General features: G+C 43.1%; 1 protein-coding gene across 1 annotated transcript in view; it reads right to left on the reverse strand.

Moving 5' to 3' along the window:
- Nucleotides 1–24032, reverse strand: part of TK2 (thymidine kinase 2) — a 286208-nt gene that overhangs the window by 218777 nt on the left and 43399 nt on the right. The window contains exon 4 of the mRNA XM_086947721.1: nt 15579–15632. Coding sequence (XP_086803847.1) covers nt 15579–15632 — 54 coding nt within the window. The remainder of the gene's footprint in view (nt 1–15578; nt 15633–24032) is intronic.

Below are 24032 nucleotides of genomic sequence, written 5' to 3' on the forward strand. Positions count from 1 at the left end.
AAAATGAACAAGTAACAAAAAAACAACCTGCCTACTCTGTTCTTTAACAATGGTATAAATCATAAATATTTTTATACTTCAAAAATCACAATAGAGCCATCAAATAACAAAACCTTTTCAACTAAATGTTTATTTGGAAAACACACATTTATTCTATAATACTTTTTGTATTAAATGTTGCAGAATGGTTATTATACACAGTATCTCTACACAATAATGCCCTTTCTGTTACTGTGTAAATATGCATATACTTTATATTTTCTGTATACCATCAAAATATGCAATAGTGTTATTTTAAAATAATTTTGATTTTCATAGACCTTCAGCTAGTAATCTATCACATTGGGAATCTTCTGTTTTTCTTTCTATTATCTCAAACATACTGTGGTCTTCAGGTTGACATTCAATTGGCGCCTATCATCCATGACGGCTTTAGAGAGTTCGTGTGCTCACAACTAGTGGCATGGATAGCCTACCAAACATTAAAAATCTGTGTTGAGGATTGGTCAGAGAACTAATCAAGACTACACAACCAAGGATAAATTAAGTTACACAACGAGGCAAAATATTACAATTAAAGCTAGCACTTAAACTGTGGCAACAGGGAGGGTAACTCACAAAAGGTCAAGAAGGGCCTTTGGAACGGTTGGACTGCAATGGAACCATAGGGAAGAGAGAGAAAGTCACATGATGAAAACAAGCAGTCATCAGACTAAGCCACAGCTCTGTGAAGGTCAGCAATGTTTTGGAGACCTGAGAAGAGTCAAATAGCTCCTGTAAGAATGAATAGTGGGCTGCAGGGTGGACAGGAGGCTTCTAATGGGTGACAAATGTACTGCTACATGCTAAACAGGCACCAATACTACTGTATTGTGCATGAACGCATTCTTCTGTATATTGGATACTGTGCGACGCACCCAGCTAAAACTGTAGGAAAAAACAATAAAAAGAGTTTTTTTTAAAAAGGGTAACTTTGTTGTTGACTTTAACCACCTGTATGGAGAACATGTCAATAAAGGGAAAGTGTTGATCCTGCACACCTGGAGTCAAAGAGAAATTCTTGTTATCGTTAAGGTTATTTGCTAGGAGGCAGAATGTGCTAGAGTAGTGACTTGACCAGGAGATTGGAATGGTGTTCACAAAATATATCTCAAGCTTCCCAATCAGGGTCATGTAGATAATGGATATTAGTATGAGACGCTCAATAGAAAGAAAGCAAGGCAGAAACCTGCACTGCCAGGACACAACAGATGCGGAGGACATGGCCGTTTATTCCTATGCTCCTTTCTTTTAACAGCCATCTCACATTAGTGTATTTGAATTAGATATCACACCGTATAAAATACGCAAACGGTCTGAGTGTTCTGAACTTACGTAACAGAAACAGATTCAATAAATAGGATATATAAGGATATCTAGATACAGATTATAGATATATAAAGGAGTGGTGGGGGGTCCTAGAGTGTTGAACCAAACACAAATTTTAAAAAATCACTTTCATTCAACTGTGTGACGATTAACACTCAGTAAAGACAATCTCAACATTTTGTGAGTTGGGAAACTATAGATGCCTCAAGATGATATTAAGATCTCATATGATATTGTCTGGCTAAAATGTGTTTACTGTATAACTAATATATATTTTTAACCCCCCGGGGTCACCTCCTCTCAACGTACCATTCTTTATGGTGGCGGTAGCTACTTTACTGGTCTAAATGCAGCCAGAGTATTCAGTGGCTTTCAGACCATAGTTAGTCCTCTCCTGCCCATCCCCTCCATATTTTATCGGGTTTTTGGAGCAATCACTCCCTTTATATATCATCTTTTCTTATGGATAGTAGATATTCATTTCACTTTCTCAGGCCCGTTTTTTGCAGTTCTGTTGTGGAGCCACATTTAAGCTCTATTTCCTGTTTAGCCAGGAGAAAACCCAAATTAAGGAGTTTCTGAAAGGTAGTAATGCCTGGCTCACTCCAAATCCCCAGCAATACCAGCGGTGGTCTGGGCTTTATATATGTCCCGGTGGCTCCCTCCAGTCTCAGCGCAATCCCTTCCCAAAATTGATTGGGTTGCGCGCAGTTCTACACTGGGTGCAACAGTAGCTTTCCCCATTTCACACAGAAGGACTCTAGTATAATATACTCTATGTAATATTTTAAGTTGTATCAGTTGATTACGTGCCTGGATTGCCACTGCTCTGGGAAATTGCAATGGTTCCCCTAAATCCTTATCCACGATTACTTGCACGTCCTCATGCCATCGATCTCTTTGCATGTTTCTATGCAACTTATGATATGAGAGAGATATCATCATATTGGTCATATGGCCATCCAGTAGTATGGCCTCTAGGGGGAAAGGCCCCCATCGTTATCTCGTCCTTCGGCACTGCCGCTCTCAGATTATGGTGCAGTTGGTGGTATTTAAGCACTTGGGAGGTCGACAAGTTGTATTCGGTCTTGAAGTGCTCAAAGAGATCAATACTGTTTGCATCCCATACCTCGACTAAGGTGGAGATACCAATATCGTCCCTGCTTTGAAATCCTGGTTATCTTGTCACTGTGCCAAACTTCATACCCAGCCTTAAAGAGGTTTTTAGTGTGAGCAGCCTGTACCATCCCATTTAGGGCACGCCAGGCAGTAAGTAACGTGATTGTTGCTGGGACCACATCTGAGGACCTTCTACCTCCGTATGATGCTGCTATATTATTATGAAGTCTAAAAAGATTGAGCCTTATTGATCTGTGGGCCATAAACCCATTTTGGTCCGTGTTGACCAAGAACAGTATCACTCCCCTCAGTCTGTTAGCCAGGGCCTTAGCTAGGATTTTGGTATCTATATTTATTAGGGAGATAGGCCTATATGAATCCCATTTTTCCGCCGGTTTCCCTTGTTTGAGTATTAGTATCACAGTCACCATTCTTAAATCTCTGGGGAGTTCACCCTTCCGATGGGACTGCACACATAACTTATCTAGTAGGTCACAATATTGGTGGCCAGTTTCTTTATGAGTTCCACTGGGAGTCCATTTGGGCCAGGAGCTTTCCTAGTCTGCAGATTGCGATCTGTATTTCACACTCAGTCAGATCTGCTTCCAGCTCCAGCACTTCTCGAGCTCCAACTTCCTGCATGGGCAGCCTCGGACAAAGTCCTCCAAATCTGACCCATGGGCGGGTATCTTTCTCTAGTAGAAGTCCTGCATATATTCTGTCATTACGTTCACTATTGGTTCGCTGGATGAGACCCTCTCTCCTGTGGGGCCCAGAAGTTCACTAGTGTGTGTTCTGCCCGAGTCCCTAGCTGCGAGCCACGCTAAAAGTGTACCCAGCTTATCTCCCACTTCATATGCCCTCCTTTGCTTGGCTATGTGCACCTGTTTAATGTCATTGGTCAAGGGCTCAATATTCTTTTGTTCTCTGAACTATCTTTTAGGTGAGATCTTCTATGGGGGTTGAGCTTGTGGGGCATCTAACACCCAGAGTTCTCATTCCACCTCTTCACAGTTCGTCTGTCTTTTATCTACTACCTCACCTGAAATTATCTACCCCCTTCTGGTGACTTTATAGCCCCACCCCCACCCCCCCACCCCCCCACCCCCAAGGGTAGCCGCATCATCCACTGAGTCGGCATGGTCTGTAAAAACACAAGTCTGTGACAACTCAGTCGTTCAACTTCTAGGTGATTCTCTAGCAGCCAGGCTGCTATTTGCCACTCCTTTTCCCCCCTCAGCTTTGGTGCCTGTAGTGTAATCCTTAGAGGTGAGTGATCAGATATTCACCACGCACTGTATTCTGCATCCGTGAATCTATGGGCCATCAGCAATGGTATAAAGAAGTAAACTATGAGGGTATACTTACAGTAGGAGTATCCCTTGCGCTGGCCATGGATTGACCTCCAGGCATATCCCATTCCCACTGCCTGGACAAAGCCCTCCAGTTTCCCTATGTTGAGTTGCTGCACTTTTCTGTTAGGAGTTATGTCTAGTGGTGTGTGCATGAGTAAGTTCCTTTTTGTGTGTGGGTTCGTCAGGGGAAAGGTAAGAAATACCCAATTGTTTCACATTGCTTAGTTCCTAGAAGACTATTATTTTTTCAGATAATTTCCCCCGAAGTCATTGGTGTCACCACGTGTTGTGTCGGGTTCTCCTCCTCAACCCCCCGATTCCCAGCGTGCCTCTCCAGATGTTGCTTGCTTCCCAGTTTTGTTTAGTGTGGATTGCCGCCACTATGTTTGCCCTTTCGGTTTCCGCCTGGTCCTTTGATGGGCCTAGGAGTGTTTGCTTCTGTGGTTTACGGCACCATTTGTGTTCTTACCACCCCAGTGTCGGTGCTGCCCCCCCAAAGGGGTCCGCTATCCCCAACGCTCCAACCACTCCCATTTTGCCTCTTTGGTTGCAAAGAAGTAGGTTTCGCCTTGCGTAGTTATTTGGAGGCTGGTGGGAAAAAACAATTACTGTTTTATGTCTAGGCACTTCAGTTGTCTTAACCCCAAGGAAGTTTCTCTTTGCCACTGCACCAGAGTGGTGTAGTCTGAGCAGATATCGGCCTATTAACCATCATCTTTTGCAGTACTGCGTTTCTGTCTTCATATTTTAGTATACTGGCCGCTATGGCCCTTGATGGGGCTCCTGACACCAATGTTTTTCCGAAAACTCTTTGGGTTCATTCCACCATGAACCACTTTGAGGTCTTCCCCTCTATCATCACTGATGACAGTGAATACTCGAGAAGCAGTTCTATAGATGATCCCTCTGTCCGCTCAGGGAGTCCTACCACCCAGATGTTGTTGTGGCACAAGCGATTTTCGGAGTAATTGACCTTCTCTTTCAATGCGATCATCTCTTTTTCCAACAGTTTTATGCGTGTCTCGTACTCTAGAATGGTTGCCTGGATTTGAGCTAGGGTTGATTCTGTGTGTTACCCTTTCCAAAAGTATCCTGTGGTCCTCCCTGAGTAGGTTCACATCATGTGTTACTGCCTCAATCATTTGTTCCAGCACTACTTTGGTATTTTTATGGTCGCTAATACAGTCGGCATGTGTGATTCCAACACGTTGTCTAGTATTGTCGGTAGTTGTAGAGAAGTCTCCCTGTGGTGTGCAGCATGATGTCCAGTTTTTGTAGCTTAACTAGCTTATTGCGAACTACCACAGTTTCCCTATAAATTCTGCGTATGCCTTTCCTCAGTTGCCACCGCCGGGGGGTTTGGAGAGGTAGGGGGAGAATGGTGCTTTTCTAGGCAATCTGCCCTTTTCATTGCTAGGCAGGGTGACTTTGGGGCTGCCTATGGCAGATGGTGCAGTCATGGTGTGGATTAGTGATGCCCTGATCTCTTTACCCACCAGTCTGCATTGCCCCGGGAACATGCACCCCTGTTCGCCCACACACAGCGTCCCCTCCTGTGATGCCTTGGTTCTCACTTTACACAGTTTCCCACTGAGCGTGGACCTAAATCATTGCAGCAAGTGGTTGGTCTATCTCAGTGGTCTGTGAGGATGAGATGTTATGGTGCCCCTGTGACCCCCCAGGCAAAATGCGCCTGTGGCGGTTCCCTTACTGCCAGTTCCAAGAGTGCAGCAAGTTCCCCCCTGGCCAGTCCAGTCAGGACCTCTCCTGTATGGGGATGAGGGGGTGCCTCTAACTCCCCCCCCCCACCCCCCCGGTTTCCTCTCCTCTTCCTGGTGGCAGGAATCGCTCATGTGTTCCTTAGGTGGGGTGGGGACACCCTTTCGCCGCCCTTGTCTGTTCTCTTGACAATGTTTCCTCCAAGGTCCTCAGGTTTCGCACCCTAGTGACCCTAGAGGAGGCGCCTCTTCTGACGCGGCCTCCTCAGGAGATGGGCGATCTTACTTGCCACTCAGTGGAGCTGTACAGGGTGGCCACCTACCTCCTCACGGCCTCTCCTGGGGATTCTGTTTCATGGCCACGCCTCTGAGGGGTGAGTTTATGCTGGTGCCATCTTGGCTTGCTTTCCCCAGTCTCCGTTACTGTCTGCGCAAGTCGGAGAACTCTTCTCCAGCCCCTTGCTTCGAGCGGATGCTACCGGGTGCCCCTCCAGCCCCCGACAAGATAAATGCTCTCACAGTGCCGGTCCTAGGCCTTCTGAGGCCCTGGGCGAAAGGGAAAATGTGAGGCCCCTCCAAGTGACATCACAGAAAGTGACTTCGCAGGACTTTTGATCTTAGTTATTTGGCATCAGTGAAGCAAACTGTAATAATTCCAGTAAAAATGTATAATCCAAAGAGGTTTATTTCTCAGCAGAGCATAGAGTCTAAGCATAACAGCATCAGGATACAACTGGCAAATCAGAGCAGAATGTTACATGAAGAAAGCTCTGTTCAGAACCTGGAATACATTATGAAACATAACCAGTCGCATGCACTTAAAGGGGAAAGGTAAAAGGAAGGAAAGATTAGAATGTAACACATCTCCCTTATATAAAAAAAAAAAGAAAATGAAAAGAAAAAATTAAACATAGTCTTGCAAAGAATTTGGTCTTCTTCTGATACGTACATCATCTTTAACCCTTGATGCCACAGTGTGAGAAAACTGTTCAGGACCAATGCTAACATTAGAATAGTCATTTTGACATTGGTTATTTCTTAATTGAGCATCTTGAAAAGGAGGACATTTAGCTACCTTACTCACATTCCAGGTTTTGCCATCCTGGGTGACAACGGTATTATTAAAAACTTTAACAATCTTAATGGGCCTTCCATACTTACTCATTCCCTTGCTTACCATAACTGGTTTCACAATCCTGACCCAATCACCAATCTCAAATTCATGCACCCTTGTTTTCCATTTGTTGTTGTACCACGCAGCTGATTTATTCTGCTTGTCACAAATCTTATTGGCAACACTCTGAATGTCAACTCTATTATCAGACAAATCACCACACTTCTCCTTACACCACCAAGGACAAATCGAAGAAGCAGGATCTCTACCTTTGAGCAATCTAAAAGGGCTAATCTCAGTAGTGGTGTGAGGTGTGATACGATAACACCAAAGCTTTTCCCTGAGAACATTTAACCAATTGCCTTTTTCCTTTATGGAATCAGTAACAAAACCTTTAAGAACCCTATTGAACCTTTCTACTTGGCCATTCTCATGTGGCTCATAGAGAGAGGTTTGAATGTGCCTGATGTTACAATTCTTCAAAAAGGACTTCATGTCTGATGAAACTAACTGTACACCATTATCAGAGATCAAAACAGAGGGGCACCCTTCTCTAGAATAAAACTTCCTTGAAAAATGTAATGACGACCTCAGAGGTAGCTTTTGCCACAAACTTAACCTCTGGGCATTTAGAGTGATAGTCTATGATGACCAAAGCAAAACGTGAAGACTCCGGAAGAATGTGGAATGGACCTGAAATGTCGAATGCAATTTTACTCCAAGGTAATTCGGGCCATTTCACAGTTCTAAGAGGAGGAACATGTACTCTAAGCATTTTATCATTGGAACAACACGCAGAACACTCCCTGACAGTACAATCCACATATCTGTCCATGCCTGGCCACCAAAAGTGTAATCTAATTAAGCGCTTCATAGCTGATATACCTGGATGAGTTTTATGTGCCAGTTTCAAAATCAATTCTTGTACTCCACTAGGTGGGACACACTTACCTGCTTTGAAAATCAGATCCCCTTCACAACCTAACTCCTCCATAACTTTATAAAAAGGAAGTAACTCATCCTTGACACAGTGTTTATCAGGCCAACCTTCAAGAATGAATCTTCAGTAAAACACATTTTTCATCCTCATCCTGACATTTCAACCAAAACTCTTCAGAAATATCCTGATAATGAGGAGAAACTACATCAGAAAGACTTAACACACAATCAGCCTCAACAAGGCCATTTACACTATTCTGGCTATCCACACAAGGAAGACGTGAAAGGCAATCTGCAGTGACATTTTTTTTCCAGGAATGTATTCCACTGTGAAATTGTATTCCTGTAGCCTAGATGCAAGACGTGCAATTCTTGCTGTGGAATTCCAACCACCTACAGCAGAAAGAATGTTCAAAAGGGGTTTATGATCTGTACGCAGAATAAATTTACTGCCCCAAATGTAAATTCTGTAGTGTTCAATCGCCCAAACACATGAAAGCAATTCACGCTCAATGACTGCATATCTGCGCTCAGTCTCATTGAGTGTTCTAGAGGAAAACGCAACATTCCATTCCAATCTGCCATCTGTTTGTGACAACACACAACCCAGACCATACAAGCTTGCATCCGTGGTGATGATACATGTCCTACCCATTCTAAAAGGCTTTAACGTTGGAGAATTTACAATGTCTTTTTTAATTGCCATGAAAGCCTTCTCCTGTTCATCTTCCCATTTAAATGCATTATTTTGCCTCAGTAATTTCCTCAATGGTTCCATTTTAGTGGCAAAATTCACAACAAACTTGCTGTAATACTCGCACATTCCTGAAAAGGAAAGGAGTTGATCCTTATTTACCGGAGAGGGGGCATTAAGGATGGCCTCAACATTGGATTTTTTTGGAATAAGGCCTTCACCGGGTAATGTATGGCCTAAATATTCTACAGATTTCTGAAATAATTTGCACTTATGCCCCTTAAGAGTAAGACCATATTGTTCAAGTCTCTTAAAAACTGCATCTAAATGTACAATATGGTCATTGTCATTTTTGGAGAAAATTAATATGTCGTCTTGAAAACATTTGACGAAAGAATCAAGATTCCTGAACATTTGGAACATAACTCGTTGGAATACAGAAGCAGCAGAAGCTAATCCAAAAGGCATCCTTCTGCACTGAAATAAACCCATGGGAGTGATGAAAGCTGTGTACTTTTTGGATTCTTCTGCAAGTTCAATTTGATGATACGCAGACCTAAGGTCTAAAGTAGAAAAAATCTGCGCACCATCAAAGAGAGAGACAAGCTCATTAATGTTGGGTAAAGGGTGGCAGTCAATAATAATATTGGCATTTAGAGCTCTCAAATCAATGCAGACCCTCAATTTTTGGTCTGGTTTACGCACGAGAACAATGGGGGAAACCCATTCTGAGGATTCAATGGCTTCAATAATGTTCTCACTCAACAACTCATTCAACATTTCTTTCAATTCATCCCTAACATTAAGGGGAACACCTCTTAATTTCTGTTTGACCGGAAGCGCTCCATCCTTAAGTACTATTTTATGTGTAAAATTCTTCAATTTGCCTAACTGATCACAGAACACCTTGTTGAATTTCTTGCTCCAAAAGGACATATTTTTCTTCTCTTCAAAACAAGGAGAGATGAAATTAATCATCTCTTGTTCACTATTTAACATATCTTGATCGCTGCATAATGACACAGGATCTCTGGCACGTGGATTTAATGTGATGCCAAGCTCCCACTGATCATGCCATCCAAGCACATTTACACCTTTGGCAGCAATATACAATTTGATATGAGCCATTCTACCTCTGAAAGTTAAGGGTACTTTAAAATAACCTTCTACATCAATCTTAGCACCATTAAAATCATCAGCAAGAATATCAGGTACTTCTATATTAGCAATATCACACACACCCAGTAATTTTTCTTTAAAATATTCCATGGTAATAATGGTCCAGGGCGAACCTGAATCCACCATGAGTTCTACTTGAACCGTAAAAATATTAAAATTGCATTTAGGTGATTTTTTACAAGTAAACAATACACGACCTGAGTGTACAATAGAAACAACATAACCTCTATCTAAAACTTGTATATCTTCTTCAGTATTTGTGATAGAAGAGACCTTTGCAGGAGTAAAGTTACTAGAAGATGGTCGTGATTGTAACATTCGAGATTGATTGTTAAAACGTTTTTCCCTGCAAACATTGCCAAAATGTCCAATCTTACCACAAACATTACATTCCTTATTCAAAGCAGGACAGCCTTGAAATGAAGCAATATGGGATTTGCTCCCACACCTATAACAAACTAAATTATTATTAAATTCTGTTTTTCTATTGCTTCCCATGTAGGAGCTTTTATTCGGTTTCTGGGCAGAAGAAACATTTTTGTAGTCTCCTTTTGGCTTGACAATGCAAACTTCCTCTTCTGTTGTAGTTTTATTGGAAGAAGAACTTTGTTTAACAACAATATCCATCCATTTTTCAGATAACTCCGTAGATTTAGCAATGGCAATTGTTTCCTCTAAATTGGGATCACCCAAACACCATAGTTTATCTTGAGTCTTTTTGTTTTTGACATGCACAATTATTTGGTCTCGAATCATTTCATCAGTCATTGCCCCAAAATTACAATGTATGGACAATGCTCTTAATGCAGTCAAAAAGTCATCAAAAGATTCATCCTGTTTTTGTGCCCTGGTATAGAATTTAAAACGATTTAGGGCAATATTAGCAGTCGGTTTGAATCTTTTTTCTAACCTGTTTAAAGCTTCAACATAGACATTTAAAGTATCTCCACTTCCAGTAGGAACAGTTAATTGTGGTAAATTTCTGAAAATTTCTTGTCCTTCAGACCCAATGCAATGTAAAAGAATACTTTTCTTTCTCTCAGAACCCATGCGTTCTCCATCAATAGCACGCATGTAATAAAAAAATTCTTCCTTCCATCTAGACCAAGGTATAGGTGGATCACCTTTGGTTTGCAGAAATTTAGATGGAGGATCAAATTGCATTGTGAAATAAAAATAAAAGCAGTAACTGAAGTAAAAGAAATATGTAAACACTTAATGAGTATTGTTTTGTAGATGCAGAGAAAATTCAACATATAAATAATACATTTTCCAATGTAAATAAATACTAGCAACAGAGTCTGCAATACTGCTGTGAAATCGCTGTAAGTCGCTTTGTAATTGTAGAGAAATATTGCTGCTTTGTTATTAGATGCCGCTTTCGAGTAAATATAGCTGCTTTCCTTTCTTTCCGTTTGCGTTGTTATGGAGCCTGTGACTTGGGTTGCCAGGAAACAAAAGACGCGCTTACGTGGAGCGTAGCGCGACCTCCGTTGTTAAGGAAAACAGAGACGCGCATGCGTAGTCTTGAACACAGACGCGCATGCGTAGTCTTTTGTTATGGAAGAGGCTCCGTCGGCAAACACGTCGAAGAAGTTTGTGACGTGAGTGGAATCTTTGAAGAGCGGCTCCGTAGGTGAAGATTCGAAGCAGCGCGGCTTCGTGAAGGTAAAGTGAATTTCGAAAGATGCAAAGTAGTAAAAGGTGATAAAAATAAGACGAAATGAAATAAGATCCAGGTTTACCTCAAGAGAATATTGTAATGACGCAGAGAAACAAGGTTCCAAAATCGGGAAAGCGATGAGCAGTAAGCAAATCCAGATAGTTCTAAAAATGAATAAAAAGGAATAAAATGGGTCCAAACTCCGCTCCTCTGCTGGTAATGGCAGGAGTGAAAAAGCCTCGTCGCCAAAAATTGTAATAATTCCAGTAAAAATGTATAATCCAAAGAGGTTTATTTCTCAGCAGAGCATAGAGTCTAAGCATAACAGCATCAGGATACAACTGGCAAATCAGAGCAGAATGTTACATGAAGAAAGCTCTGTTCAGAACCTGGAATACATTATGAAACATAACCAGTCGCATGCACTTAAAGGGGAAAGGTACAAGGAAGGAAAGATTAGAATGTAACACAAACTAATGTGGATATCAGTAAGATGGACAAAAGTAGAGGGAATGGAAAACAGGTGAGCAAATATCCATGAGTGTAACGCTTGCCGTCTCCTTGAATGATTAGTTGGACATGCCCTCATGATCAGACACCACCACCACAGTTCAACTCATACTAATGCAGACAAAGTGAGAGAAGACCTCACTGGCGGAGACGGTGAGCAAGGAGGTGAAGAAAAAAGTAACAAAGAAAAGAACGCCGGATATGCACCTACAAGGGACTCTATTATCATGCCACGTGTATAATATAGAAACACAGGTCACCCTTACACTGTGTTTCTATATTATACACGTGGCATGATAATAGAGTCCCTTGTAGGTGCATAATCGGCGATCTTTTCTTTGTTGTTCTAGACCCTCTGATATTTTTTGTCTTTCAGTGTATGTATGGGGCGTATCAGAGTTTGGTATTTAAAATCCCCTTTGACCCTCATAAATTGATTGTTGTTCTTGAAGAAAAAAGTAACACTACAGGACGTATCTGACTAGGAGCCCGTCCCTTGGTGACTCATCTTGTTCATAATTAAGGCTTCCTGTTTTCCGTTTTTACTGATTTTGACAGATAAAAACAGACAGAAAACATTTCTTTTCTTGTCTGTATTTATTTTTAAATGTGGATAAAAACAGAAATTGGGTTGCTTTTAGAGTAACTCCAAATACTGTCTGCCATGGCTGCCAGGCCTGTGGATTGATAGGTTATGGGGCTAAAAAAGAAAGGAATTTTAGTAAAGAGCCTTTAACAGAAGTAGATATGCACAAGTAGAAAATTGGTGTGGGCGCACACTGCTTCACCTCCCAGCAGGGTCGCCCCTAAGCATCATGGCAGATGCAGTCCGACAAGCGAGTACACTTGCAAAGTCTTCAGAGTGTTTCACCAGGTGGGTGCAGATTAGTGCTGGCCATCTCTGGACACGTGTTTCTAGATTATTATCTGTCATCAGCAGAGATTAGGCATTATTTGGGGTTGCTGAGCAGGCTGCCGTATCCTTGGAACGTAGTATCTCTCCAGGCGCGCAGGTGCCTCTCCACGAGCTCGTCAGCCCACAGAGGCTCGAGGGAGCCTTCAAGTAGAAAATTGGTGTGGGAGCTCACTGCTTCACCTCCCAGCAGGGTCGCCCCTAAGCATCATGGCAGATGCAGTCCGACAAGCGAGTACACTTGCAAAGTCTTCAGAGTGTTTCACCAGGTGGGTGCAGATTAGTGCTGGCCATCTCTGGACACGTGTTTCTAGATTATTATCTGTCATCAGCAGAGATTAGGCATTATTTGGGGTTGCTGAGCAGGCTACCGTATCCTTGGAACGTAGTATCTCTCCAGGCGCGCAGGTGCCTCTCCACGAGCTCGTCACCTGGGAGGTGAAGCAGTGTGCTCCCACACCAGTTTCTTACTTAAAGGCTCCCTCGAGCCGCTTTGAGCTGACGAGCTCGTGGAGAGGCACCTGCGCGCCTGGAGAGATACTGCGTTCCAAGAATACGGCAGCCTGCTCAGCAACCCCAAATAATTTTGCCTAATCTCTGCTGATGACGGATAATAATCCAGAAACACCTGTCCAGAGATGGCCAGCACTAATCTGCACCCACCTGGTGAAACACTCAAGACTTTCCAAGTGTACTCGCTTGTCGATCTGAACTGCATCTACCATGATGCCCAGGGGCGACTTTGCTGGGAGGTGAAGCAGTGTGCTCCCACACCAGTTTCTTAGATATGCACAAGGTTCATTTTTAAAATAGCATATTTCCTTTTAAGTGCATTGATTTATCTTTTGCAGCCAGTGTTTACAGCATTGAATCATGAAAGGCATTCAATGATGACAGCATATTCACTGGTTAAATAAATGTGGAAATATAGTAATTTCAGCTTCATTTTTCCACAAAACCATAAATAAATATGGATAAAATTGGCCACAAATAAATGTGGATAAATACAGACGGAAATGCCCAAAAAAATAAAAACCATAAAACCGGAAGCCCTATTCATAATGTACCACATCTTACTGTAGAAAAACACACCTCACACCATACAAATTGTATTTGTACCTTTCACTGTAGTTATCAGAATTAAGATACACATCATACCCTGTCAAATAACCATCCATTGCAATATACTTCCTTTGGTGGAAACATCAGAAAGTGGTTACAAGAAAATGAAAGGGGTTCGGATCACACTTCTGTCACATAAAAGGCTTTTTTGAGAGATTTTGAAAATGTAGTGCCTGGCGAAAGGAAAAAGAAGTGGGAAACTTCACTCATCTTTACAATACCTAAATGGACTTTATTTCTGGTGCTCCCTAGTACAGAAACAGTGGAATGTTCAGCTCTACTGGGATTTGCAGGAATGTGTACCATTTGTACGATTTTGATTTAGGAACTAGCTAGCATCATCAAAGGAGGAAAGGCCCGGTGCCCCATAATTCCGCAGCCTGTCAGAGCTGCTCAATTTACACATTGTCTTCTCAGCATCGATCTTTAGACATTTTAACTTAAGCCAGACACACGTGGCGTGGCAGAGTTCTTCCTGAGCTAGACATCGAGGAGACAGACAGAAGCAACTACTGGTAAATTTACAAAAGAAGCGGTGTATTTATGTGGTAATATAATCCTAGGCTATGGGTTTGGATTCTTCTGTACAATAAGTGCATAAGTGGGTCATTAGATGTACTCCAGTGACTCAGTCCTTTTTCCCTCTCTCCTATTCCCAAGTTTATTTCGTTTCCAAGTCTCCTGGGTGCAGAAATACTCCAGTACAGAAGGCATTCCGGCCTGTGCATCTAAAGCCTTCTAATCAAGCACAAACCAGCATTGAGATACTTATGCATGCAGATGTATCACGAGCATGGGTGTTATTTATTTGTATTTATTTGGTTCTTGTACAGTGAGATCCTGACCTAGGCCAAGAGTGCTTTACGCAGCAGTTACATGACGTTTGTGGACACCAGAGGACATTATACAAGCAGCAAAGGCAACAAAATTTTTTCAAGGTCTAGTCATTTTATGGAGGCTCATACCAGTGCCACGGGATCAACGATCACACAGTGTGTCATTGTGAAGGAGGGAGCCATGCGGATTTCGCCTTAGAGGGAGCTGCAGGTTTTGGGGGCAGTTCCAGAGGAAGTGCGTTCCATGGTGCTGCTTTTCTTTCATTTTGGAAGGTTAAGTCTTATTAAGTGTATATAATAATATAAATATAATACGATGGATTGAATGAAATGAAGCAGGTCTCTTACCTTAACCACACGGACTCAACGAGGAGGAGGACGGGGTCCGCGACGACGTCGTCCGACTCCTGCCTGCAGCCCTGCCTGGCGCCTGCCCACGCGGCCCGCCGCCCGATCCGAGTTAGTCAGCCAGTGTGCCAGGTCACATATGGCGTGTCGTGTGCGCATGCTGAGTGTGTCACACTGAGCGGGGGCTGGCCATAAAATCATGTCCAGGGCCGTCATTGGTAGCGCTTTTGCGCGCTACCAGATTGACGGCCCTGGGACCCACTGTCACCGATAAGGAAGATTCAAGGCCGGGGACGCCGGCGTCACGTCACCACCAGGGCACGCACACCACCACCAACCAAGCTAGGTCGTGGGGGGTGCGTGCAGGCGTCTTCTTTGCGAGCGTGCGCTGTTGTTCCCAGTTCCCTGTATTGTGCAGCTTGCGGCCCGCCCCCTGCGCGACTGCTGTGCTCACTCACTGCACTTGCAGCGCTTTCCCCATCATCATTTATTTTATTTATTCCCCCAACTGCGGGGCCGGCTGCGGGGCCCCCCTGAGCGCGAGGCCCTGGGCAGCTGCCCATACCGCCCATGGCTAGGACCGGCCCTGTGCTCTCATATGGGCTTCGGGCGCCAGAGTTCAGCTGTTTCGCTGCTGCTGCTGCCATGCATCCCAGGCCACACCCCCTGTGCAATTAAAATTGAAGCTTGTAGCACTTACCAGAAGATTGTGTCCGTGAACATTTCTCCACCGAGTCACCGGTTCTGTAATAACCTACAACATTGAAATAAAATGATCATAATTTAATAGCAGAACATACAGTTATGCTGAGTTCCTACACATTATGGCTAGATACAAAAATAAATGTGACCCGTTACTTAGCAACAAAATAAATGTAGAAGGCTTCTTGCCTTCAGTAAAGTTACTGGGCATGAATTTGAATCCATCCTATTACTAGTGGCACAGCCAACAAGAAGGCAATGCGCACATAAAACCAGTTTCCTCTGCCCCCCCCCCTCACTGCCCAGGTAAAATGGGAGAGAGAATGAGGGGGGGGGGGGGGGGAGAGGTGTGACCTAGTGGCCACAGCATCCTGACTTTAAGAATATGGGTAACTAGTTTCAAATCCTGGCCTTTGCTTAACATCCTGCGATTCTGAGTCACTTAATCTCCTTGTGCCAAAAAAGGATAACATGTGTAATGTAAACTGGTTGTCTTGTAAAGTGCTCTAATGCCCTCTGGAAAGGTTTGCATTGTAAAAAAAAGAAATCCTAAAAATATTTTATAACTAGTGGACCATCCATATTTTTAGCACTTGGGATTACGCAAAGCATGGGATTCCACTCAGATCTGCCTCAACTACAACCTGGGATGCGGGCTAAAGGACCATAATGTTGATAAATGATGTAGACAAGAGACTGTAATTTCATGGCAGCCACTTCCGACCAGTGAGATGCGAGGGATGCTCATGGCAGAGGTGTACAACGGAGCGCAGCTGTAGTCTTCCACTGGCTGTTGAGGTGGGGAGAAGTAGGTAAGCTGATTCGCCTACTCTTCTGCGACTCGACTAGGCAAGATGATACTGTCCCCAGCAGCAGTTAAGAGCACGAATCCTGGGAGTGAGAAGTGAAATATGCCAGCAAGTGATCTCAGCAGAAACACCTGAGGTGGCAAGGATTACCGTAAAGAATCATACCACAAGGATTAATCCTGCAATGTTAACCAATTACAATCTGTCCATTGGTATCCCAATGTGGGCATAGATGACTGAATTCGAATGAAGTAATACCTTTTGGTCCAGACTATGGGACCTTGCTAGAAAGGGCATAGATGCAGTTGAGACCCTTGCATACAGTGAGGCGGCAACAGTAGTGTAAATACTTACCAGTGTCCTGTGGTTCTTCTATATTGTTCTATTATTGTTGGGTTTTACTTTGTTTCTTGAACGGAGACAATGGGAAGGTTCAGAAGGTAGAACGTGACCTGCAGTTGTGGACTGTTCACTCCTAAAATATGGTTATATAAGGTGTTGATGCAGAGGATGCTATCTTTTTTGAGATAATTCCGATATATCTATTAAGCTATATAAACGTAGGAGGGACAGTTTAATCAATTTAGTAATGCTTAGTACATGGCCGCTCAGGCAATCAGCATGGTGAAGTAGTGCATGGTGGTAAATGTTAGGTGGAAGACGGTCGAGGTTATCTGGAAAACAAATGGACCACTCCTCAAACGTAAAACTGAGAACTGGATAACACAGTGGAGACAATTACCTGGGATGCCCTTAATGATTAAACTAAGAGAGAGAGTCTTGTCATTTCACAGGCACCATATGATAGGTATTGCCTTCTTACAGGAGACACATCTTAATGCCTTAGATCACGGGATACAGTGTGTGTTAAGGCAGTTGTAATGTGATTCAATTTAGAGCCACATCAGTGCAACAGGACCCAGAAGGCAGATGTATAAATGTAAGCAGTGCATTAACTGTCAGGAATTGCGTTCTTAAATGTATATGTATCAAATGTAGTCAATTTAAAGTTCCATAAGTTGACAGATATTATGGCACCTTTTCTAGAAACCAGAGTGATCTTTCGCAGGGGAGTGAAGATACATTTTTTCCCATGGCAAGGTCTGAAGACCGGCTTAATCCAGATTCTGAATAATCACATTGATCTCCAAATAGCCTGGCACATTCGTTTTACTCCTACCCAATGGTATAGCAGGGTCTCAGTTATCAGTAGACTGCCTGCACTGGTAAAATGTGTGGAGAACGTGACCAATTAAGTATGGACATCATGAGGCCAGAAACTAAGTGGCGGTCTCCCCGCCATCGTAACCAAATTTACCGCCCGCCATATTACAATGGCGGGCAGATGTGTGGCGGTTGGAATGATAGATCATCACGGGTCTGACAGTCAGAATGATTCCGATTGCCTGGCGGACTGCTCTTCATCCCCAGAACGGCGTCGGTGCCTGTCAGGCACCGCTGTGGGATTACAATATACCTTTCTGCCGGTCGTTCTGTGGGGGTCAACCTGCCGTGAAACGGCTGTCGGAACTGGATTTGGGGGCCCGTGGCAGGCACTCCTTACCGCATGGGTTGGTACATGGGGACTGGGGGGCATCAATAGTGCTCCCCTATATATCCCTGCACCATGTGAAAGGCACCGCATGGTGCCTGCCATGTATTGCAGGGATATATCAGCTGTCCCTATTTTGCACTGCGCCGGGTGCTGCACCCAGCAGCGACCGCCAAAATGCAAAACATAGGCATTGCGACCGCTGTGGTGGTAGTCATATTGTAATGCCTCTTACGGGACCGCCAACAGCATGTCAGGCGGTCCTGTTTCCGATACAGTGGTGGGGGGACGTAACTTCACCCGCCATTATAATCAGCCCCTAAGTTTGAAGCTTTGAGAGTCATATGGGGAAGTAAACATAAGCACAAACTGAGGGACCTCTGCTATAGAATGGATAAGAACTCAAACTTCCTGCTGACAGAAACATAACAGAGAACTAGATAAATCATGGAAAATGCTAGAGAAAAGAGACTCACAAAAGGAAGGAAATAATTGACGAAAAAATGTACAAATGAAAACAACGCAGGGAAATAACAACAAGGTGTTTAGGTCTTATCTAAAACTATTAAATTACAATGCAGAGGCCCCAGTTATTGCCTCAATCGTGGGGCACGTGGAGTGTTGAGACCACCCGTGGACCTATGGAAAGCTCTGGAGGAGCACCACACAAGGGCTGAGTTACTGGCAGCCCTCACAGATATGTAAAAAGGGAAACACCCACATACAGATGAGGTATTGACTGAATGTTATAAAGTGATTTTAATTTTATTTCTAGGTAAGCTACTCGAAGTTCGCATGGAGGCCTCGGAGATTGGTACTCTACTGGACTTCACAGAGAAGCAATGATAGTTTTTATTAATAGTGCTTAAACCGGAGAAGGACCACATAAGGTTAAATCATATAGACAAATATCCATGATCAACATAGATATAAAAATTCGCAGCAAGTCCACTTCAAAAAGACTATTTAAAGAGCTACTGACTGACGATGATTCCACAAAACCAGACCGGGTTTGTTCCCAGCAGAAATATGGCTAGCAACATACACGAACTTGTACATGTAGGATATTTTTTAATGCAAGATATGGACTATGCAGTGACCTTGCTTGAGATCAAGAAAGCCTTTGTGACAGTAGGATGAGAGTACCTATTCCAGATGCTTGAGGCTCTTGGTTTTGGACCATATATTATGAGCCGGATTACACTGTCACAGTTCTGTCTAAGTGCAAGGGTCAGGAAGGGCGGACAGATTTCTGAGAGTTAGGAATCCAGCAGAGAAATGAAACGGACTGCCCACTTTCTCCACTGCTAATCGCTATGGTGGGAGGGCATGATAAGATCTGAATTAACAGATTATGGAATATGAAGAGGAGTCATGGTACGTATAGTTTCATTGTACATAGATGACCCTTTAGTTCATTCAGGAGATTTAATAGTGGCTGTACCACATATGATTAGACTTTTAGATTAATTCAGGAATAGATCTGCCCTCCGTACCGTATTTCAGAACTTAGATCCTATGTTGACATCCCTTCTCTCCACTGGTTCCTGCTCAGAAGGCCTTGTCCTTCCTGTTAGACCTGACAGCCATAGGGTGGCCTTCCCCCGAAAATTTTGCCTTCAGCCCTACCGTTTTGCTGAAATGTGTTTCTGTTGGTTTTAGGTCTCTGTGCAGGTTACCACAGCTAACCAGTGCTAAAGTGCTTTTGATCACTCCTTTAAACATGGTCAATGTAGCTTACATCCAATTGCCATATTTAATTTAATTGTGTGTCCCTAGAAAAGTATTACTGCATGTACCCCGGGCCGTTAAAATTAAATGCTACTATGGAGCATGCAGCACTTATTGTGCTACCCACTTAACTAGTCCCTCAAATGGTGCCTTAGGCCTGCCATTGCAGCCTGCATGCAGTTTTAAACTACCAATTTGAGCTGGCAAAAAAAACTTTTTTAATACATACTAGTCACCCAAAACAGCCCATAGGCAAGGTGCATTACATTTAAAAAGTTGGGAATGTCCTTTGAGAGTTTTCCACTACCAGTACATGTACCACTTAAAATGAGTTTTTCACTACAAATAGGCCTACCTCTCGCCCAGGATAACACTGGGTTACCCTATTATATTTAATAAATTATCATTTTTGCTTGGATACAGGTAGAACTATCATGTTTGGTCTCCCTGAAGAATTGTCATTAAAAATCCTCTTTGATGCTAAAGTCAAATTTCAAGTCACAATTCAGAAAATGCTACTTGTTTCAAGTTGGCATTTTCTTGTTCTAACCATTTGGTGCCTGCAGCAAGTGTCATGGATCACATGACTAGGTGTAGGTGGCAGCTGGCCTCTGTGTAATACTCCCAGTGTCACAAAGGGGACTTGGGTGTTAGAAGGAAGAGTACTCCTGACAGGATGGGTGGGGACGGAGGTATCACCTACCACACTGGCATTTCAATAAGGACTGCCTCCTGCACTCAGTAAGAAGTTCACAATAGCCTTTTGTCACCCCAGATAGGGGAACATAGAAAATATCAAGAAACAGATGTGGGGATAAGTCAAGACGTTTCACCACTTCAAAGCTGATACAGGTATAAAATGTTGGAACATCAGACTCACTGTTCAGTACACTCCTGGATCTGTGGACACTACTGAAGGACTGCCTCCCTGCCAGAGGACTACCCTGCTGCTAAGGCCTGCCACACTCTCTCATCCCAGGCAAAATGACTCCAAGGGTCAGTTGACTTACTTCCTGCTCTCAGCTACAGGGGCACAACAAGCTTCAGCAGCTTCCCTGTAACTGCCCAGCTGTTTCACCTGGACCTGCAACTGGCCTGCCTGGACCCTGCTATCCTATTCCAGAGTCCCTGGTCCCAAAGAGGTGGCTCCCCAAGTCATGGGCACTTGGTTGGCATCAGAGTGCACTCTTCTCTTCACAACGCAAAGCTCTGCTGAACACGTCTCTTTGTGCTAGAACGACCACTAACAACGAGAGACCTGCACTTCCCAGAAGAGCATCAACAGACCACGATGGCTGCCAACATGAAGCTCCAGCAAGGACCGTTCACGACGGCGGACAGGATCTTAGGTGCTACAGCAACGAACATCCGCAATGCCCGCCCTAGTCTTCGAGCCACATGGATGATCATCTGCGACGCTCTCCCTGCTCCTCACGGCCTCCTCCACCACCAATTGGACTCTTCGCGCCAGACTTTGTTAAGGCAACTTTTTCAGCGGGACTCCCCTGGTCACTGTACTCGACCAGCACTCCATCACGGTCGACCTGAACTTGTGACTTCCCCCCGATCTAGCACGACCAGATGGCAGCGAGTGGCCCTGTGTGCTTTTTAAGTGCTATACCTACCTAAACTTTTGAAATTGCATCTACGGTTCTACTGATTGGATTTTTGTATTTGTGGTCTCCTTTTATTTATTAAGATATACTCTATTCATCTAAATTGGTGTGGGATTCTTCTAGTGTTGTGCTTTCACTTTATTACTATTTGTGTGCTGCATAAATACTTTAATGCAAAAAAGAACAAAAGATGGTCAGAATGCTAAACAATGTCAAAGAGACATGGGTCTCTTGCTCACTGTGCCAAAAGATTCAAGCTAGCCTGGCTGATATGGGGCGTTACCCTGAAACAGGTCCCAGGATGCTTGTTTCCGGTCTAGGGAGGACCAGGCTTGGCAGTTTGTGCTGGACTGTTCCCATAACGAGTGGGTCAAGACTGATTTGCATATGGTTGGGTCCAAACTAGAGTGGCGTGGTGAGCAAAAGAACAATGGATTTAACTCAGATCTCTTGACTGGGGGTGCATGTTCGATTCATTCTGCATTCCGTCCATCATTTGTTGCCGCAGCACGCAGAAGTACTTTAGGCATTGACTCCAAGTTAAGCCTGACTGCTTTTGTGCCAAGCTACCACAGGTTAATTTAGTGATTTTTGTGGTTCACCCCGGCGAGGACTGTGGTTGTGGCTTTAGTACAGTTTTACCCACCTCAACCAGTTAGTGTACTTGGAGCTAGAAGACTTCCTGAACAAGAACAGCAGTGACTGTCTGTTGTTAAGTAAATAATATTTATGAACCCTAGAAAACACAGACAGCGTACCCCACAAATGAGCTCATTGATGTTGTTGATGTGAGACTTAGTAGTAAAGAGAACTCTGAGGCAAGCTTCCTTTAAGGCGGAGTTTGGCTTCTATGACCTCCTGCAATATCACCACCTGTGTTTGTCGCCTGGTGGGTGAAGGTGGTTGCAAGGAAATGGGAAACATATATAATGGCAATGGGTTTTGGGCCTCTTAAAAGGTTAAATAAGATTTGGAATACAAGATGGGCAGTCGTTTGCACACTGAAGATTAACGAAAACTGAAAAACTACTTGGGAGGGATTTTCTTGCACACTGAGCACTATGTGACAACTGAGCATTCTACCATGACCTACAAAGACTAAATGAGAACAGTGTGTGGGAATACTACAGACAAACACCAACTAGAAAAACATGTTTCCCTTTACCAAATCAGTGGCAAATACTGACAGATATTAAGACAATATATTTAGTTTACTGGTATTACCCAAAAATTACCCACTCTGATTGATAGCTCGCCTAAGATGTCAGGGAGGCAGGGTCATCCTCCTACATATGATAATGCCTCCCTCACCTGTAATCCGTTACTGGCAGCATGTGTTGAGTAACTGGCAGAGTTGTGTAAATATTTATCAAGGACCCCCTGAGTACATGGAAATGAAGTTCCTAGACCAGGGAAAAGCAAATAATTTGATATGTATCAATCTAGGCAACAGAACGTAATAAGTGGTCGAAATGAACTGAGCTAAAACATAGGTTGTTTGTAAAAAAGGGGTAGTTCAATTTTATTCATAAATTCTTTTAAAAAACACATTAAAATATTAATACATATTCATATTCACAAATTGTATGCGACATAATAAATCAACAATACACAGCAACACTTTAAGAGAGAAGGACAAATAATCCAACAAATGAAGATTATATAAAATGAACACAATTTTTAAGAGAGAGAGGTGTGGCTAAAATAATCTCTACGCGCGTTTCGGCGAACCAGCGCCTTCTTCTGGAGCAGCCACGATAGTATCTGAAATGGGAAAATTCCATAAAACAAAAAATATTATGTACAATAATGCATCAATTTATATTATGTTACACAGAGAAAATTAAAACAAACCAATGTTAAGGTAATAGTCTCAGACTTTCCATTCTATTGTGACCAAGCTTATTAATATTACAATAATACTTTGACGGATTTCTTTTCCTTGCCTTAATGATCATCATGAAAACAGAAAAATGGAGTGAATCCTTTAAACTCATATAATCTTATATGAGATAATGGCCAAAAAAGGGAGAAGGAGTGGATACCTTTATACTAAATAGATTATCCCCAAGTTTTGGTGGTGAGAAAGCAGGTTCTTACATAGGATGGCAAATGCGAGGAATCAGATGATTGATATTAGTGATGGAAAATACGAAATATTCTAAATGGTGGCAATTCGCGGCGTGCTATCAACGCGAGACTTAAACAATGGTATACAATACATTCATATCATAGGTAAGAGTAACTGGCAGAGACCAGTACGTGCAACAGTTAGCACCTCTCTACAACATTATACTATAGGTCAACACCTTAAACTGAAAACAGCAAAAAACAGTACCACATTTGTGTCTCTCTCATTACTTCCACATAAGAGACACATAAGGATTCACTAGCTATAACCTGCTACGCCATCTACTAAGTTATAGTAATGAAATGCAAGAGAGCGCCTTATTGTGGAATAGGTCCCTTGTGAGAGGTAGGTACAGATGAGGAGTTGAGGGAGGATTTGAGTGCCTGGTGTGAAAAGATATGTACTATGCTCCATAACGAGGACGATCTGGCCTCTTGACAGAGAGCCAACCTGATCCTTACGCCAGGTTGCAGGTGTCTCCAAGAATAATGCAAATATTTGACATGTGACAGCCAACTACAAAAGAGGGTCTTTTATTTCCCTTTGATCTTGAAATATAATTTACTGTCACTCCACAATACAAAAAATTGGCCTAATATGTCTGCTCAGTCAC

Source organism: Lissotriton vulgaris, chromosome 12 (genome assembly GCF_964263255.1).
Source record: "Lissotriton vulgaris chromosome 12, aLisVul1.2, whole genome shotgun sequence".
Lineage (NCBI taxonomy): Eukaryota > Metazoa > Chordata > Amphibia > Caudata > Salamandridae > Lissotriton > Lissotriton vulgaris.